This window comes from Trypanosoma cruzi, genomic scaffold (genome assembly GCF_000209065.1).
Source record: "Trypanosoma cruzi strain CL Brener 1047053512269 genomic scaffold, whole genome shotgun sequence".
Lineage (NCBI taxonomy): Eukaryota > Euglenozoa > Kinetoplastea > Trypanosomatida > Trypanosomatidae > Trypanosoma > Trypanosoma cruzi.
Window position 1 is genome coordinate 59283 of NW_001849454.1, and position 18711 is coordinate 77993.

Here is an 18711-nt window from a genome sequence, read left to right on the forward strand (position 1 = left end):
TATTCTCCTTTTGCTACTGTTATTGTTGTTGTATGCATATCTCTAATGCATACAACAACAATATGGACTGCGTACCCAGCAGAGATGGAAGCTCTCATTAGGGTCGCAATGTCTGTTGTTGTTGTTGTTGTTCTTGTTTGTTTGTTTGTTTGTTTTTTGGTTTGTCCGTCTATCACTTTTTTATTTTGGTAATTGTGGGGGTTACGTGGCATTTCTACATCCGAAGGAGAAGAAATTTTGTTGTTTGAACACTGAGCATTGTAGGAACTTTTGACGAATGGGAGTGCCGTTGCTGCTAACGTGGCTAAAGCGACGCTTTGCCCCGTGTTTTTTGTCAAGCAGCAGCTGCCCAGCCGCAGATTGCCTGTATATTGATGTCAATGGCTTGGTGTACCAAGCTGCCGCCCTTGCAACTGCCAGTGAGGCATCCGCGGTGGACATTGACGCCGCCATTTTGCGAAAACTGTTTGATATTCTTGACGACATCGTGTTGCGTCTTGTACGCCCACGCTTTTTGGTGTACTTGGCTGTGGACGGCATATCCCCAATGGGCAAGCTCGCCCAGCAGCGCTCCCGGCGGCGACGTCGTAGCGGCGGTGGATCGCGTGGGAGAAACGCCGTTGAGTGGGACAGCAATAGCATCAGCGTCGGCACGCCTTTTATGTCGCGACTGACAGAAGCGCTGCATTTCTACTGCGCCAGCCGTGCGGAGCGCATTAACGGAGAGCGCTTGCGGGATGAGCTGCAACAGGTCGCGCGAGGCAACACAACAGGGGGAGATGTCCCCGTTACCCCAATCACGTTTATTGTAGATGACGTCTGGCGACCGGGTGAAGGGGAAAGTAAAATAGCGGACGCCATTCGACGTTTCCGCTCACAGTCAACTTACGATCCAAACACGTCTCACGTTATCTGCAGCTCTGACACGGATGTGACGGTGTGCTCCTTGATCCTTCACGAGCCACGCATACACGTCCTCCGGTACGAGTGTTCCCCAAGTCATCACAGCGGCGGCGCTAGTCGTGGTGGTGACAGCGGTAGTTGGCGGAATCAAGTGGGTGACGCGTGGGCCTCGACGTTTTTTAGCATTCACGCCTTTCGTGAGGAGTTGCGAAACAAACTCAGGCTGCAGACGAGCCGCAAGGACTCCGCAGAGGAGGCTGAGCGGAGGAACCGGCAGTTTGAACGGGCGCTTCATGATGTGGTATTTGTTCTTCTCCTGTTTGGGAACGACTTTCTCCCGTCGGTGGGCTGCCGCATTGAAGAAGGTTTCTTGGACGACCTTTTGGAGCTACTCGCCACCGATTTCATCTCGCGTGATCGTTCCATTATTGATCCCGTCACCAACACTATTCAATTTGACTCCGCCCGTTACGCACTAGACTCTCTGGCAGAGATGCGTCGCGAGCGCGCTTGTGGCGATGGTCTGTGTGTCGACAATGGCAAGGAAGGCGCCACCGATTGGGGTTTTGTCGATGACACCTTTCGGAAGCAGAGGCAGCTGAAGGAGGAGGCGGAGTTGGCACCAAAGTGCTATGCGTACTGGACGATGCTGCAATGGTCTTTGCAGAACAGTGCAGGGGTAGTGGAGCACTGGGGCTGCTACTACCCGTATGGTACTGCCCCGCCTCTTCACTTGCTGCGAAAGTACTGCGGCATGTTGTCGTACGATGCCCTGATGGAGTTGGCAAAAAAACGCAGTCATTCGAGGCACCGTGGCGCCACGTCAGATTCGAACGCGGTGGAAACTACGGACAAACTGTGGGATGATGGCCCTGGAGATGTACTTGTGCAGCTTCTCGTGCTGCTTCCCGCACGGAGTACCGCACTCCTTCCATCGGCTGTTCGCAACGCATATGGAGAGATTGAACATATGGTGTTGGCCCCTGTGGAACAAATGAACTTTTCTGCCATTTCGGCGTGGTGTGAGGAGAAGAAAGCAATGTTCACGGAGGAGGAGAGAACGCGATTCCGCGCCTATGCATTGGCTGCCAGACCTCATATGCTTGCACAGGAGGTGCACGGGGCACCTATTCATGGGAGCGAAATGGTTTTTGTTGCTGATTGGGATGCAGAAGCATTTGCGATGGAAGTGCAACAGGCCAAGTCCGCAATGTTGTCCGAAATTACAACAGCAGAAGGTTTGAAAAAGAGTGAGAATGGTGCCGCAGCGCCAGCAGTCAGCACATCAAGTCTGTTTGTGTCCTCTTTCTTTGACACGCGTCCAGCACGCAAGGCTTCATCGGCGGCGGCGGCAGCGCTGATCGCTGCGTCCAAAAAGGCTGAAGCCTCGGATCGCAATAACAGAAATGAGAAGAGTGCCTGCAGCAATGAAAGTCACACTAATGACGCGCCTCTCACCCCCGCGGTGACCGTGCAAGAGAAAAGACCTCGTCTCTCAGAGGAGGTTGAAGTGCGACAGGGGCGTGGATTCACTCTCGTCACAGCGCCCACAGAAGTACTGGGCGACGTCGCAATGATCAAGAACGTTGGTTCTGTGGTGGGTGACACCTTTGTCTGCGGTCAGCATACCAGCCCTCCCCTGTCACGGAACCCACGGACGATGCGTGTCCGCCTGCGCTGGCGTGTTGCCTCTAAGCCGTTGTTAACATCGGCGACATTTGTACCGGATCTTCTTCCAGGATACATCACCCCACCGTCCCTTCCCTCGGCACCGTCTTCCTCGTCCCATGAGACAAATAAAGCCGTTGTGAAGCGTCCTGCGTCCGCGATGAACGTCTCAGACAGCAACAGTGGGAACAGCGATAACGGTGATTATGTCGACAAAAAGGGTGAGGTGGAAGAAGGAAAAGGGGATTTCTCTACGTGTAATGTCATTTCAGAACTGGAGAAAAAGAAGGAGGCGGTGCGGCGTCGCTTGGAGGCATTACAGTCACGCGTGGGTGGAAATGCCTTGTGATTATGGCTGTGGCTTTGCTAACTAAAGATAAACGAATAGTGGGGGTGAGAAAAGGGTTCGGGGGAACTGAATCATCCGCTGTTGTTATTGCTGCCTAAACCGCGGTGGCTGGATACGTAACAACATAATATTTTAAATTTTAAAGTACCTTCTTTTTTTCCCTTTAAGAAGCCTATTCACGCCTCCATGAAAAGAGGATTTCATGTACGTGTGTTTGTATTAATGTCAGTCCTCTTTTTTTTTTTTTTTTTTTTTAATGGCTTGAATTTATTTATTTATTTTGGCACCTGTCCGCAGCCAGCGATAAAGTGAAGGTTGAAATTACTATTGTGACGAGAAAAACTTTAATTAGCTGTGGCGAGAGTTCCTCGGAAAGAAAAACAAAATAATAAAAGTGGAATAATTAGGTAGGGAGCCAGGGTGAGGAAGAAAGGACGGTGGGCTGAGAAGCAAAATCCCTTGAGTTGTGTAAAGGGATCAGAAGGGAGCCCACGCATATATATATATATATATATACGAAAAGAGAGAGTGGAGGGAAGGGGAGGGGAGGTAGACGGCAGCCATGACGTTGTACACCGTCACCATTCACCCAGTACGATTGTTCGCCCCCTTTTGTCGGCAAGGGTGTATCTATGTCATGCTTATTTCGCGAAAGGGAGTGGAAATCACGTCTAATCCTTCCGTATGCTCCACGGTCGGCGAGGTGGAATTCAGTAAGGCTGAGGAAATAAACTCTGCGCGTAGCTTTCAAGTTTCCTTTGATTCCCCAAAAGACCGTCGCATGATTGACTTTTCCGTGTACGACATCACCAACCGCAGACATACCTCAAAACTAACGGGATTTGAGATACCGCTGGCAGGTATGTGCAGCATCCTTGCGGGGGAATCCATGTGCGAGAAGAAGAGTATCTCGTTTAGGATTGATGGCAAACCGGGGCGTCTGGAGGTCGTATTTCGCATGCACCCCGCCTCCGCCCCACCGCCGCCACTGAAGACGGCTTCAGCAGGAGGTGCGAACGATTCGGCAGCGGCGAGTGGAAAAGGTGGTGAGACACAATCGTCTAAGCCATCGGGACGGCTTCCGGTCCGCGCGGTGGAGGCCCTCACAAAGGCTGGCATCTTCCCCAGCGAAACGGAGGTGGTGGAGATGGACAATGATCTGGCGCAGGAGATCGCCGCCCGCACCGCCCTGCTCTTTCCAGAGGAAAGAGACCTGCAGGAAAAGGTCCGAACGCTGGAGCGGGAGATTGCGCAGCTGGAGTATGACACCCAGTACGCGGCGAAGGACAAAGTGATCTCCGGCTCAGCCGCCCTCACCGCCCTCCGCGACGAGTTAAAGCACTGGCAGAACATTTCAGATGAAATTGACGCAAAGTCTGCCCACGAGGCCGGCATTGCCCCCATTCTCCCCGCCGTTCGTACGGCCCCTACAATTCAAACCAAAGCCCTTATTGCCGAGGTGGAGGACCAGTTGGCCGCGGCACAGGCCAAGATGCGTAAGTTGGAGGCACTTCAAATTCATCGCGATGTCTCGAATGACGTCATTCCGCTCCTGGACGAAATTGAGAACCTGGAAGCCGTGCTGATAGATCTGAAGAAAAACACGGAGGAGGGAGGTCTAGAAAAAAAGCAAGACAGCGGAACCGAGAAATACGTAGACCAGTGGGAGCAGCTTGCCGGAATGCTTTACGATAAGGAGTCTGTGGTGGAGCAGCTTAAGCACACCGTGCTAGCACTAAACCGGCTGCAATTTGAGCCATATCCCGCCGGTATCGAGGCAGGATTTGCAGAAGAGGCACCGAAGGAGCTACCATTTATCCGTGACAATAAACGCCGCATGGTGGCTGAACAAAGTCTGGATGCGGCACTATTCGGAAAAGATAGCCCTCCAAGGAAAACGCCGCAGTTGCCTGCTGCTAACAGTGGCAGACATGTAGATTTGTTAGATGACCTTTTCGGCGGCCCACCGCCACCTCAGTCACCCACCGCACAACCGTCGGAACAGGCAGCATTGAAAACGACTGGCGCTGAACTACTTTCCGTGCAGCCGTCTCAGGACCCTGTGGAGACATACCACCCACCCGTGGCGGCAACGGTGGTCCCTGTATGGGCACAACCTCCACAACCACCGTCAGAGCAGCAGCAGCAACAAGAACAGCGAGAACAGCAATCAGCGCCGGAGCCCCTGACCTTGGAATCAGCAGCGGCAAGCAATGTGATGAACACGGAGAAGGTTCCAGGCTTCGAAAACAAGCAGTCGGCCCCATCATCACCTTCAGCTACAGGATCAACGAAACAAATTGTGCAAACAGGTGGACCACAAAACGGGGGCACATCTGCATCAGCTGATATTTCGGCGACACCGGCAGCCACGGTGTCAGGCGAGCAATGGCCGATCCCTCAGCGTTCTGGAGAAGGCGACCTGCCAGCACTTGCTGCATCGCCACTCAAATCCCAGCCACAACAAACCGCATCAGAGCCATACTCACCGGTTCAGCAAGCACAGGGACAGAGTGCACAACAAAGTCTTCAGAATTATGCTTCTCAGCAGGCACAGGGACAGAGTGCACAACAAAGTCTTCAGAATTATGCTTCTCAGCAGGCACAGGGACAGAGTGCACAACAAAGTCCTCAGAACTATGCTTCACTGCAAGCACAGGGACAGAGTGCACAACAACATCCTCAGAATTATACTTCACTGCAGGCACAGGGACAGAGTGCACAACAAAGTCCTCAGAACTATACTTCACTGCAGGCACAGGGACAGAGTGCACAACAAAGTCCTCAGAATTATGCTTCTCAGCAGGCACAGGGACAGAGTGCACAACAAAGTCCTCAGAACTGTGCTTCACTGCAAGCACAGGGACAGAGTGCACAACAACATCCTCAGAATTATGCTTCTCTGCAAGTTGGGCAGCCTCAACAGCAGGTGGCTCCATCAGAAGCCCCTGTTCCTCCTTTTGTGCGTCGTCCGGCTACATTAGAAGAAATTCCCTACACTAATTTTTACAATATTCCTTTGATGGGTCGCGCGTGTCCTTTGGATATATACTTGGATGGGAAAACTCCCACGCGCGGTACGGAGTTAAGTATATTGAACAACTCCGATTACGATTTTATTATTGGCGGTGTGGAACTCAAACAAGAGGACATGCTCTCACCATCTCCTGACAGCACGCGCACGGTGCCTACACGTCGATGGCCGCAGCAGTTGTGCGTTCCGGGTGGTGGAAGTCGCGCCACTTGTATAATTGCATTGCATCCAAGCTTTCCACGGGCTTCTTCTCTCCTTATGTTAGTAGTAGTTTACATATTTTCTAATGGCCGTTACACCCCATACGCAGCTCGGTTTGCTGTTTAGGTTCAATGTACACGTACGAAGCATTTTTAGAAAAAAAGAAAAAAAAAGAAAGATCGATCTTAAGAATATATATATTTGATTGTTTTTTCAATGATGATAAAATGATTTCAGTTTGATTTTTAGGAGGGAATTTGGAAAGAAATGCAAGACGGCTTATTCCTTGGCCACGTTTTGAAATATATTTACCCTGTAAATAATATATATATATATATATCAACCTTTATTAATGTTATGCAAATGTCATCGTTTACACGATTCCATAACCTCTGTAATATTCATATTGGCTCGCTTCGTTGCTTGTTGCTTTTCCCGTGGAATACACGAAGGGGACACACACACACACACAAAAAAAAAAAAAAGGAAGGGTGTGGAGGGGATAAAGAGAGAGGGAGAGCAGTGTTCACAATAATAATAATAATAATGGCACCTTCTCCAAAAACGCGAATACGCGTAGGCGTTCTTGGCGCCGCAAAGGTGCTTCGAGAGACATGGATAGCCATCCACGAGGCGAAGCACGAAATTACAATTGTGGGATGTCGCGACAAGTTACGTGGGGAGAAGTTTGTGGATGAGCTTAACGCCTTTATTCCCTTTGCAAAAAAACCTCTGGTAGGGGACTACGAAACCGTCGTGGCGTCGTCGAACGTGGATGTCGTGTATATCCCCATCCCCGTCACGGCGCGACACAAATGGGTGTTGGAATGTGCGAAACACCGGAAGCATGTGGTGTGCGAAAAGCCCACCGCCGTGTCTTCTTTAGTCCTGCAGGAATGGTTACGACATTTTGCCGCAAAGAGGCTACTTTTTGTGGACGGCACAATGTTGTCGCATGGACGTCGCGTCCAAGATGTTCGTCTTGCCATTCGCGAGATTGGGAAGCTGCGTCGTATGGAGGCACACTTTGCCTTTTTGGCATCCGAAGAATTTCTGCAGAGCGACATTCGCCTAAATCCTGCGCAGGAGCCGATGGGGGCGTTGGGGGACGTTGGCTGGTACTGCGTGCGTTACTTTCTTCACATGGTGGACTTTGTTTTGCCAGACGCGGTGATGGGTCGCGTGGCGCAATGCAGCGGTCCAAAAAATGGCATTTCCGCCTTTTCTGGTGAACTTCTCTTTACAGTGGAAGGTGAGCCTGTGTTGGCCACTTTTTTCTGCACATACCATGCAGCTTACGAGCAGCTGGTGCGCATTAAGGGAGATGATGGTATCATTACCGTTTACGGTGCGATCAAACCTACCGATGAGGATGCTCCAACGTTCAGCATTGAGAAAAACTCATTTGAAGGGTCAGAAGGGACCCTCTCTTTTCACAGGAATGTTGAGAAACGCCGCTGTGACGAGGATTATACGTTTCAGATGGTTCAACTTTGGCGAGACGTTGGGCTTGCGCTTATGCGCATTGATCCGGAGGAGCCATCGGTGGTGGTACCGGAGAAGTCAGAACAGTGGGCACGAATGGCATTTACGACGCAGTACGTGTGCGACAAACTGATGGAGTCTGCACGGAAGAGCGCTGAATTGGCCTCAAGTCTCTCCCTCGTTGATAACAACAACGGCAACAACACTGGCAGGAAAGAAACAGCCCCCACGGAGACACCAGCAGCATCAGAAGAGGTTCATGCGTGATCAAGGGTGGAGCAAGGTGGGAGTGTAAGGAGGAGAGGTATTTGTCAATAGCCCTCTTCTTTTCTCCATTGACCCTCAAAAATATCGTCTTTTTGGATGTAGCATGGTTTTTTTATTGCAATTCCTATTTCTGTATCTTTGTGCGTGCGTGTGTTTGTGTGTTGGCGGGCGGAACGCAAAAGTGCAGCTCCAGTGACTATTTATGACTGCCACACGTTGTTATTGGCGTCTGACACATGTTAGTAGTGGCAATAATAATAATAATAATAATAATGAAGGGTAAGAGCAATCTGTTGGAATCTCCAATTTTATTTTTGGCTTGCGAAGAGATTGAGTACTCATATTTTCTCTTTTTTTCTTTTTTTTTCTTTTTTTTTCTCTATTATTTTAGTATTTATTTTATTTCCTTTCTTGTGTTTATTGGGTCGAACGCAGGCCACAGCTACACGCACATATATATATATACTCACATACATACGTGGTCGATCCCTTTATATTAGAGCAGTATCCCTTCCTCTCCCTCAGTGTGGGTGTGTGTGTGCATGTGTCGGTGGGGTACGCACGAATATGCCCCCAAAGCGAATTGCTGTAAATTTATTTGAAAAGTATGGAGACATACGTATCCCGCAGTCTTTTCTTCCGGGTGTCAACCCCGTTGCGTATACAGAGCAGACCGCTCTCTTTGTGGCGTTGCCACCTGTGGAACAGAGTTTTGAGTGGGTCGGTGAACACAACGATGACGAGGTCTCTGTGCCGTGGGAACCGGCACCACCTTTGGGTGAGCAGGGCACTGCAAGAACGTCATCCCTTTCTTTCACCACAGAGCCACCCCGCAGCCCCGAAATGCGGGTGACGTATTCACGATACTTTTAATTCCATACATTATTACAATAATGTTTTCTTTTGTTTTGTTTTGTTATTTATTTATTTATTTTTATTTTTGTGCCACCCTTTAAAAGACACACATGCACCACGCCGCTGTACACTCCATCTCTTGCTATTCCATATTGTGTTTTTATAGATGGTTAGATAGATAGACAGATATATATATTTGAATTCTGTGGAAATAGGAGCTGACATGGCAGAAAAGGCCATGGACGCAAGTACAAAGCCATCTTCTGGTGTAGCGCTTTTCCTCTGTGACGAGGATGCACACACACCGGCGTTTGCACCAATTCAACTCCATGGCGACATCACCCTACAGGAGCTGGCGGAGGAGTACTGCATCACTAGTGTGTTAGAGTGTGACTCCACCGGTTGCGTTCAGCCAAGGGCTGTGGCGCTGGATTCTCCGCTAGATACGCTGCGCGGCGGGAAGTATTACATTGCCCGACGGGACCTGCCGCGGGTTGGGTGCTCTCCTCGGGTAACATTCCGTGGGAAGATTACAGTTGAGGAGTTTGAAGCCGATCACGTACTAGGGCGTCAGCAGCAGGGGAAAGAGAAGGAGAATTATGGACCTGTGGCCCTGTCGGCGAGCACAACAACGGCTGCTACTTCAATTGCACCAATACAATCAGCGACGCGGAAACGCCTTAGACGCGATGAGGAGTCCAATGATGACGATGATGATGATGAATATGAGAAAGGCACGAATATAGACGGAGATGATACGGATGATGATGGTGTTAATATGAGCGACGTTATGGATGTAGCCAGGTGTAAGTTTGTGCCGTTTGTAGGTGACCTTTACGGCGATGGGCGCGAGGCGATGATTCGGATTGAAGATGCCAAGCGACTGTGTGAAAATGTCGAGAGCGACGAGCTTATGTTTGCCGCACGGCACGCTGAAGCGGAGGAAATTTTGGCTGAAGCGAAGCGGGTGCTTCTTGAGCTCACTCCTTGCGGTAATACTGGTGGGAGTGTTGGCATCAACTTGTGCTGAAAAAGAAGAGTCATTGGAATTGGTTGTTGTTGCTTTTTTTTTTTGTCCTCATTTCACTGTTTTAGATTGCATCTGTTTATTTGTTTATTTTATTTATTTTTTCTGATGATATGTGTTTATTGGGTCGGAAATTCACACACTCCCACACATAAATACATACACAGATAGATAGATAGATATACATGTACACCTATATATATATATATATATATAGATGTGTGTGTATATATGTGTGTTTAATATTGAAAAGAAATTTGTTTTTTGTTTTTTGTTTTTTTGAATTATTATTATTTTTCTCTGCGCTGTAAGCCGAGAGGATGATCATCATCATCATTGTTTTTGGTGTGGTAACTTCCTGCTAGTGGGAAATACGCCCATGCATGTGCGTCTCTATTATTATTATTATTATTATTATTGGGTTTGTTGTTGTTGTTTCTTGCGATGCGCACACTGTGGATGAGGGAATCCAAAACACACACACACACACACAAAAAAAAAAAAAAGACGTGAGAAGGAGGTGAGACGATGGACATTGCTGTTTCCTCTCCACTGCTTGACTCACTCTACACCGAGTGTGTGCCTCTTATCGACATCATGCAACGGCATTTGCGTCGCTCCAACGGGGACCATAGAAATGGAGGCAATATTATGAATCGATATGATGGTGATGAAGAAATTGCCTTTCTTTCTTCCGTTCAGGCGCCGTCCGAGTTGTGTTTGGCCCTCGCGTGTGTTTCATGGCGTCGTGAGGCTGCAAGACGCAGCGAACGGGGTCCACTACTCGTCTTTGTCCCCTTCCATGAGCCAAAGGACGAGGTGTTCGTGGAGGTTCCTGTGGCAGCCTTTGGCGACTCGAGACGGCAGAGAGGCCTGCAGCTGCTGTCGCTGAACGAATACTCATCCCTATTTGCAAACATAAAGGATGGACTTCCGCCGCGGAAGGGGTTTTTTGTCACATTCCGCACACGTGAAGCGCAACAGCGCTTTCGAGATGCAATGAATCATCTCATCCGCGCATATTCCCGCGGCGGTCCGCTAGAAGATAGAAACAGGCTCCTGAGGGGGATCGGGGGTTCCCCAAACGTCAGGGCAAACCACAATGAGGGGAAATTTTCAGAAGGAGGGGGAGGAAATGTGCCGGAGGCAATACAACCCTCGCATGATGCAGTTTTTATGCCGAGGAGTTCAAGAGAGGCGATTAGGGCGGCATCAATCATTGACAGTCTTTTGGCGGAGCGTGATCGACGCCGAGAGGAGTACATTTCAAGTATTCACAGCTCCCCGCCGAGGAATGGGCAAAATCATGGGGATATCCGCTTTAGTAATAACCCGTTTGGCCAGCAGCAGAAATTAAATCGGGGTGTATGGAGTGTGATTGCCGGAACTCCAGAGCGGCAACTGGCAGAAGCCGGCCCGCGTGTAGGAGAGCATAACGGTACGATGATCACCCAATCAGAGCCGTGGCACCAACGGAACGCGTATTCGTTTTCCCATAGCCTTCCTTCACGTGTGGAACAGGAAGTACTTTTAAATGAGTTGCGCAGGGCTTTAGAGACCTACGATAACATGAATAGTGCGCAGGGATCCGGTGAAATGAGTCTAATGGATGCATCTCGTCGGTTTCTTCGCCAACATCAGGATTATCTCCGGCAACTTCAACAGGGCGACTGTGCGCCTGATCAATCGTCCTCAGCAGCCCGTCAAGATTATACAGAAAATTCCCTACATTTGGTGGCCGCAATGACACAGCACCCAATCACCATGGATGGATCATCTGACGAAGCGCCGCAGCCTCCCCGAGTTGTTATTCCCCAGCAACAGCAGCAATCTATGCAACAAACAACTCCAGTAACTCCAAATCTTGTAAAAGAAGCAGCAGAGACGTCGGTGCACGAGTTACCGGTTCCATCGCAGCTGGAGAAGCCTACTCTGGAACCCACTGAAGCACAGTCGGAACAACAGAGCCGTTTGCGGGATGAACTACAACGAGCACTTGAAATAGAGTCTCGTATCTTGTCTTCCGTGCACAATATGGCACCGAAGCCGTTGGCCGACAAGCGTATCTTCGGCAGAGCTCCCAAGACGCCGTTGCTTTCGTCCTCCTCACTGGGAATAGATGAGGAGGTGAAGAAAGAAGGCGGCGGTGGCGGTATTGATGACAAAAAATCTGGTAATACCAATTTGGCATTTGAGACCTTCAATGTGCAGCCCTCATTGGCGCAGGTGGAGGTGCAAGGCGACGATGCAAGCAGGAAACAGGAAGAGGGCGCAGCGAAGGAGGTCGAGGTAAAAGCACCTACATGTGGAACTGGGTGGAAATCTGTGCGTGACCCCGCAAGTGGTAAGAGCTACTATGTTCATATCGCGACAAAAAAGACCACATGGAAGATTGAGGATACATTCAAGGATGTGTCACAGGAAGCGAGCGTGAAGGACATCCCAACGTGCGGTGCCGAGTGGCGTGCGGTGACGGATCCCAGCAGCGGTCGCACATACTATGTCCACAGGAAAACCAAAGCCACGACGTGGAAGCTGGAGGACACGCTCAAAGAGAATGGTGGGCCGTTTAGCGCGGATTTGACGGGCTTGCAGCAGAAAAAGGAGAAAAACGCGACGGAGTGGGCCGAACGGAAGGACCCCTCAACGGGTAAAGTCTACTATTACAACAAGAAGACGAAGAAAACAACGTGGAAACGTTCTGAGACGGATTTGGACCCCTTGTGACACCGCTTGCAGCGCCAATAGTATATATATATATTCATTTATTTTTTTTTTTTTTTTTTTTCCTTTTCAGTAGAACGCTGACACAGTTGACATAGACATTTAAAAATTTAAAAAAGTGAGTTGCCTGTTGGTGTTGTTGATTGCCAGAGAGAAAGGAAATTATTGTTATTATTATTTTTTTTTTTTGCACGTGAACACCTCTTTTTTTTTTTTTTTTTTTTTTTCTTTTCCCCTTTGACTGTGGAGCAGTTTCACGAAATGAATATTCTTCACAGAGTGTTGGCGGTGGAGTTTTTACGACTTTCTGAACCTCTTGATGAAAAGGGCACACCGCTGCTGTTGTCATGGCAATCCCTGCGCTTTCGGCTTACCATCGCCTTCTCTAATGTGAATGGGGAGCTTGACCGTGAGGGGGCGGCACTGATGGCGGCGATGGGAGAAAGTGACTTTCACCTGATGTGGCGGAAGCTCTTTCACACGGTGCGCATCGTGCCAGTTATCTTGGGGTCTGCAGCGTCGCCGTCAGCCGGCAAGACACAAAGCCTGCCAGAGCCGGAATCCCGTGCGACAACAGCCAGTGGATTGCAACATGGTGTGGGATGTTTCTTCTCCTTTGGCGTCCCGCAGTTTTGGGAGAATCGGGCCCCTGCTGAAAAAAATGCTCAATTTTTGGCGTCGAGCGTGATGGCTACCGCAGGGAGAATCCTCACCGTGGCGGCGGAGCAGTGTGATGAGGCTGTCGTGGCTCCGGCGGGGGTATTGAAAGCCGAGATGCCGAAACAATATTTAAAAGGGGCTGTACCAAGTCATCTTCATTGCACATACACGTTTAGCTACGCCTTACCAGAACTTGAGGATTTTCATGGACCCTTAACATTGGGTTTTGTGTTGCTGCTTTCTTTTCCCAATGGTAGTGGGAAGGGTGGTACGGATAGAGAGGGGGATGATGATTTCAATGATGATGTTCTCCTCCGCGCGCTTGTTCCTGTGGAGGATCAGAGAATGGCGTGGTATCGTCCCTCTTACGTGGTGCTGGGGACATGTTACTACCGGGCCCACGTGAGTAAGCTGCTATGCTGTTCCTCTGAAGCCCGACGAGTGTCTCGGTATCGTGTTTTGGTGAATGTCAATGTGGTGAACATTGCTGGCATTTCTGTGCGTGTACAGCAGGTCTTTTTTGACATCTTTTCCACCTGGATTGGGAATAGTCTTGGGAGCCTTTCCAGCGTCCCGTTGTGGTCGGAGCAGAGGGCCGGGCCACGGAGTGGAGATTTGAAATACATAGAACTTCTGCGGCGTGTCGTCACGGTAACTCCAGTTGTGGTGCATGAGTTTTGTGCTCCAGTGATGCTGGAACCAGAGGAGTCTATGAACTTCCAGTTTGCCATTCAACTGCTACCCCATTTGTGTTACCTCTTTGAACCAAACTCACTTGAAAGCGTGTACGGGAAGTTTCTCAAGGGTTATATGGAGGATGTGGCTGAAGAGGAAATAAAGACTGTTCTTTCTTCTCCCTCTGGTCCAATGCACATTTCCTCTCAACGCATCACCACCTCGTCCACTTCTGTAGGGTCATTAAAGCCAGTTGCTGTTGCTACTGGGGCAACAGATGAGATTTCATGCGAAGAACTGCTTCAACTGATGTCATTCACTTTTACCTCACATGTGTATGTGCATTACGAAGCTATTTCACCCACAAGTAAGGCTTGCAGTGAGGAACCAAAAGGAAGCATAAATGGGGATGGCATATACGCTAGTCTTCAATTGCGCCATCCGGTACATTGGTCAATGGGTCTGCCGTAACGCTGAGGAAGAGAGTTGTTCTGTATTTCTATTTTTATTTTTATTTTTCTATTTGTGTGAGTGTGCTGTTGTTATTTGTTGTTGTTGTTTTTCTGTTATTATTATTATTATTATTATTATTATTATATTATTTGCTCTATTCATAAAATAAAGCAGCGCTTATGGGATTTGTATGCTAACTGCAACTGGGTCTCTTGTTTAGTTCTTTGAGGTCGTTTCTTTCGAGGAAAATGCAAGGGCCGTGGGAGAAAAGTGTGGGAAAAGGGGACAGTGGCTACATGTTGAGAAGCGACGACAGAGAGCACGTGAATTATTTTTAAGCGGTACAGGCGTACTGGATTGTCGAAAAGAGAAATACGTCCACGGAGGCAAACACAAACGTATGGGGGAATGTAATGATGAAAGGGGGGAAACGTGGAACGTGCATGCGGCTCTTCTGGAATCATCAACGCCTGCGTACAGACAGGAGCATGGCAGATGTGTCCACCTGCGCGGTGCCATTTCATTGCCAACGGCTGCCGCCGCATCTTTTCCGAGATGAATTGAGACTTCTTTTTTGTGGAATTCCCGCGGGAGAAGAGAAGACAACAACAACAAAAAAAAAAAACAGCAGATGGCAGGGGAGACGTGGCCCCAACATATGGCAGTGTTTTGTGTGGCCTACGAGACGCGAAAATGGTGCAGTTCTTCGTGGATTGCAATGGCGCTCGAAAGGAAAAAGGAACTCCCTACACACACATACACACATCTAAAAAATTTTTTGCGACGTGCCTGAAAAAGCGCATCTTTGCATTGCTAGAAAAAAGAAAAAGTGTGTGTAAATTAACGAGAGTTATGAGAAATTTATTTATTTATTTTCATGTAAGACCGATTTTTCTCTTCTTCTCTGCTGCACTGTACAATACATGTATGCATGGGAAATATATTTCCATGTGTATGGTGTATTTACATGTGTTATTTTTATAATTACTTCTTTTTGTTCTATATATATATAAATATATATAAGTATATATTTTTTTTCTTTAAAAAAAAAAAAAAAAAGGTAAAATAGGACGGGGCACTTCACCAAACATTTGCGCGGCGTAGAAACACGTGATCATTTGCAGTCGTCCACTAACAACTTCTGAAAAAGGAGACAACAGAGCCTTCAATACAAGACGGAAGCCATTCTGGACGGATACCGCCATCACTGGTCAAAGTAGCATCAACCGTGCCTGTTGACAAGAAGCACCTTCAGAGCAGGGTCAAGGGATCTCTTTATTATTGAAGTTTCTCTCGTTTCCCTTCACACCGCCATGCAGGTCACTCGGGATACGTTTCCCGCCGTACTTCCCAAGTTTGTGGAGCTCCTGAAAAGCTGCGACTTTTACGCCTTTGATGAGGAGATGACGGGAATCAGCACGGCAGAATTGCCAGAATCCATCACAGATACCCCCGAGGAGAGTTACCGCGCCAAGCGTACAGTCGCCAGTCGTTATAACATCATTCAAGTTGGAATATGTTTATTTCACAGGGAGAACACGGCGGCAGACTCCACTCCGGCACATTATGTCGCTCGGCCCTTTAACTTTGTTCTCTTTCCTCACAACTCCGATGAATTTAACGCCAATGAACGATCCAGGGATGTGGTTTTAAGTCCATCGTCCCTCGCGTTTCTTCGCCGACACGATATGAACTTCCAGTCGTGGGTGTACCAGGGCATGGCGTACTGTGACGCAAACCAAGAGGAGGCATTGCGTCAAAGACATGAGGAAAAGTATCGGGAGCTCGACAGTATTCATAACGAAGGCAATCAAGAAGTAGAGGGAGTAAGTCTCTTGACGGAAGAGGAGAAGAAATGGTACGATAACGCCGTGATATTGGCAAAGGCCTTCTCTGAACGGATCCAAGCAGCGTTGGAACAGGCAAAGGTAAAGAATGCCGGGCAGACGGCAGGAATGGTGGAAGTTTCTGCCGCATTGGATCTCATTCAGTCCGGCGGACGAGAAGTGTTTCTTCCACCTCAGCGAAGTAAAAGTGCCCGCGATGCACTTGAGCGGCATGTAGAGCAGCATTTTCACAAGCTTTTACTCACATTTCGACGACAAGGTGCGGTGTATATAGGAATGCTGCGGGCAGTTTTTCCTGAAGAGCGCAATCGATTACGTGAAAAGGAGCAGGCATTTCGAGAAGGAGAACTGATGAACATGTTGGGATTTCGACTGGTATTTAATGCGCTTGTAGAGAGCCGAAAACCCTGCGTTGGTCACAACTGCCTTGCGGACCTCCTCTTTTTGCTTGCGAGTCTGGATGGTCCATTACCAGACTCACTGCCCAAATTTAAACGCCGTATGAACGAATTATTTCCCACTGTCTTTGACACGAAATACATTGCAAGCCGTCAGCAGTTTTTCCCATTGGAGCGATTTGGAGCCCGTTACTTGAGCGGTTTATTTGGAGAGTATGGATTTCGTTCCGCAAATGCGCATGTAACGCTTCCGCTGGGTTTTGAATCCTACGATCCCCTTGCGGTTGGAGGCGGTGAACATCATCACAGTTCCGGTGCGAATGCTGGCGGTCCTACCCATGAAGCCGGGTACGATGCTCTTTTGACAGGGACGCTGTTGCTTAATCTTCTTGCAGAGATGGGAGGTTATGACGTGGCGACTGCTCCGGAGTGTGTTGTGAATCGCGTGGCTGTTTTCCGCTCACTTTTTGCTCTCAATCTTGGTGCCCCCGATGAGGATGAATACCTTCCCGAGAGCGGTGTGTTGGAGCTGCGACATGAGAAGCGCGTGAAGCTTCATCATATCAACTCCTGCTTCACGGCACTATCGTTACAAAATATCGAGCTTCACCCCGTCGATGAGACACGGACGTTGGCCGTTCTTCCCTCCACGTGGTCTAAGATGGAGCCGGTTGAAGAGAGGCATCCGGGTTGGCTATCTACACACATGACATCGCGTTTCCCGCAATTTTTTGAGGCCTCTGTGTATCAACCTACACGTGCCTGTTTGGGCGCAAATGGCGCTTTTCACACGACATCACGTGCTCTTATGCGTGTCATTCTGAGATCTTCTGTGCGATGATTGCTTGGGCAACAGCAACCTTTTTTTTTTTCTGTCGTTTTATTTTATTTTATTCTTTAGATTAAAACATGCGTATATATATATATATATATATATATATATAATCCAAGTTTTTTGGTGTGGTTGGATAAATATTTTTATTTACGATTATTTGCCGCTCTCTTGGCGGTGCCTTTAGAGGGTACTGCTTTTTTCTTGTCACATAATGTTGAGTACATTTGCCACAGAAATATCGGCCGGTTCTTTTTGTTTCCTTGTTTGTTTGTTTGTTTTTTCTTCTTTACTCTCTAGGGACATATGGAAGGAATGTTTGCGAGGAAATCTGGTTCGCCAAAATAATATATATCTTAGCATGACGGATATATTTCTGTAGGCATTTTTTGTATCTTATGAATTTCGGGAAGACTACGACCTTAGGGGATCAGGGAGTCGATAGCAATAAGACAACTTTTTTTTTTTACTATTATTGATTACAGCCAATTCGATTGAACGAAATGGCAGTGTTTTCTTTTACACGGCGACGGGGAGGAGCAACATTGGTGCCCGCATGTTGGACTTGGCAAGCCAGCATGGCGATGTACGGGTGCAGCTCGCCTTCGTTGATGAACACGGGCCGTTGGATGCGGTGGTAGCCGCCGCCGCAACAATGACGGGCTTACGCTTGTTTTCAGGAAACATCGCCATGCACTGGGAGGAGTCGACCGTTGCGGGGCACTTTGCGAATCACCGGGCGCCTCAAGTACCTAATTTCGAGGTTCGAGTGCTGCTGCCCATCGTGTGTGTGCTGCCCGGGAGTTGGGGGTCCAGCAGGGGCTGATCATTGCTGGAGGGCAGGGACTGAGCACCGACTACGCCAGTGCCGTCGCGGACGTTGCGGATCGGAGTGCTCAGCTTTACTCTCAGGTGGAAGAGGCGCATAATTACTTGTCGGCACGCGGATCTCACATTGCGGTGGCCGGCGGCCTTCTTGCGGGACGAGGAGACGCCGTGTCAACGCGAGGCGCCCACCTCTCGGAGAAGGCCACCAGATGGCGTAAACACACAGCCGCACCAACGGCATCGTTTGATGGCTGGGGGCGTGCCAGCATCCACGTTTCCCCAACGCAATCTCACGGGAGAGAGACGGCGGGTCAACACCCATACGTCTCGGGGCAATTTTGGGCGACCACACCTCCCTCACTCGATGCCTTTGCCTTCCCGCACCTTCCCCTTGGAAGATGACTCCGGTGCAGAGGATCAGGTACTGCATTTCCCTGCATTGGACGTTGACACTTGGGCCCTGCGTGTATGGAATGACGTCGTCTCCGGAGTCCTCGTCGACCTC

The 18711-nt window shown here is 49.0% G+C and overlaps 7 protein-coding genes across 7 annotated transcripts, besides 28 other annotated features; all 7 read left to right on the forward strand.

Annotated features, from left to right (window-relative positions):
• Positions 1-5558: part of a sequence feature (heterozygous, Esmeraldo-like haplotype) that runs on past the window's edge.
• Positions 134-165: a microsatellite.
• Positions 278-2920, forward strand: Tc00.1047053504427.130 (5'-3' exonuclease XRNC, putative; the record flags this gene model as incomplete). The annotated part of the gene is made up of 1 exon (XM_814390.1): positions 278-2920. One exon carries the CDS (start codon positions 278-280, stop codon positions 2918-2920), a length of 2643 nt encoding a protein of 880 aa, XP_819483.1.
• Positions 3155-3175: a microsatellite.
• Positions 3416-3436: a microsatellite.
• Positions 3483-6281, forward strand: Tc00.1047053504427.140 (hypothetical protein, conserved; the record flags this gene model as incomplete). The annotated part of the gene is made up of 1 exon (XM_814391.1): positions 3483-6281. The coding sequence occupies one exon, from the start codon at positions 3483-3485 to the stop codon at positions 6279-6281; it is 2799 nt and encodes a 932-aa protein (XP_819484.1).
• Positions 5559-5660: a sequence feature (areas merged during assembly that could not be assigned to a particular haplotype. This can correspond to areas where the two haplotypes were merged or to regions with more than two copies in the genome that were merged during assembly.).
• Positions 5661-5801: a sequence feature (areas merged during assembly that could not be assigned to a particular haplotype. This can correspond to areas where the two haplotypes were merged or to regions with more than two copies in the genome that were merged during assembly.).
• Positions 5802-11543: a sequence feature (heterozygous, Esmeraldo-like haplotype).
• Positions 6472-6495: a sequence feature (AT_rich).
• Positions 6702-7907, forward strand: Tc00.1047053504427.150 (oxidoreductase-like protein, putative; the record flags this gene model as incomplete). Its single annotated transcript, XM_814392.1, has 1 exon — positions 6702-7907. One exon carries the CDS (start codon positions 6702-6704, stop codon positions 7905-7907), a length of 1206 nt encoding a protein of 401 aa, XP_819485.1.
• Positions 8158-8181: a microsatellite.
• Positions 8251-8286: a microsatellite.
• Positions 8802-8825: a microsatellite.
• Positions 8826-8849: a sequence feature (AT_rich).
• On the forward strand, positions 8986-9792 carry Tc00.1047053504427.170 (hypothetical protein, conserved; the record flags this gene model as incomplete). Its single annotated transcript, XM_814393.1, has 1 exon — positions 8986-9792. The coding sequence occupies one exon, from the start codon at positions 8986-8988 to the stop codon at positions 9790-9792; it is 807 nt and encodes a 268-aa protein (XP_819486.1).
• Positions 9464-9544: a microsatellite.
• Positions 9937-10035: a microsatellite.
• Positions 10184-10208: a microsatellite.
• Positions 10318-12516, forward strand: Tc00.1047053504427.180 (uncharacterized protein; the record flags this gene model as incomplete). Its single annotated transcript, XM_814394.1, has 1 exon — positions 10318-12516. One exon carries the CDS (start codon positions 10318-10320, stop codon positions 12514-12516), a length of 2199 nt encoding a protein of 732 aa, XP_819487.1.
• Positions 11544-11855: a sequence feature (areas merged during assembly that could not be assigned to a particular haplotype. This can correspond to areas where the two haplotypes were merged or to regions with more than two copies in the genome that were merged during assembly.).
• Positions 11856-18289: a sequence feature (heterozygous, Esmeraldo-like haplotype).
• Positions 12554-12583: a microsatellite.
• Positions 12673-12702: a sequence feature (AT_rich).
• Positions 12718-12745: a microsatellite.
• Tc00.1047053504427.190 (hypothetical protein, conserved) lies at positions 12775-14319 on the forward strand (the record flags this gene model as incomplete). The annotated part of the gene is made up of 1 exon (XM_814395.1): positions 12775-14319. One exon carries the CDS (start codon positions 12775-12777, stop codon positions 14317-14319), a length of 1545 nt encoding a protein of 514 aa, XP_819488.1.
• Positions 14343-14367: a microsatellite.
• Positions 14415-14451: a microsatellite.
• Positions 15302-15332: a microsatellite.
• Positions 15333-15360: a sequence feature (AT_rich).
• On the forward strand, positions 15615-17387 carry Tc00.1047053504427.200 (ribonuclease, putative; the record flags this gene model as incomplete). Its single annotated transcript, XM_814396.1, has 1 exon — positions 15615-17387. The coding sequence occupies one exon, from the start codon at positions 15615-15617 to the stop codon at positions 17385-17387; it is 1773 nt and encodes a 590-aa protein (XP_819489.1).
• Positions 17461-17490: a microsatellite.
• Positions 17633-17659: a microsatellite.
• Positions 17677-18711: part of a mobile genetic element that runs on past the window's edge.
• Positions 18290-18711: part of a sequence feature (areas not merged during assembly with more than two copies in the genome that could not be assigned to a particular haplotype) that runs on past the window's edge.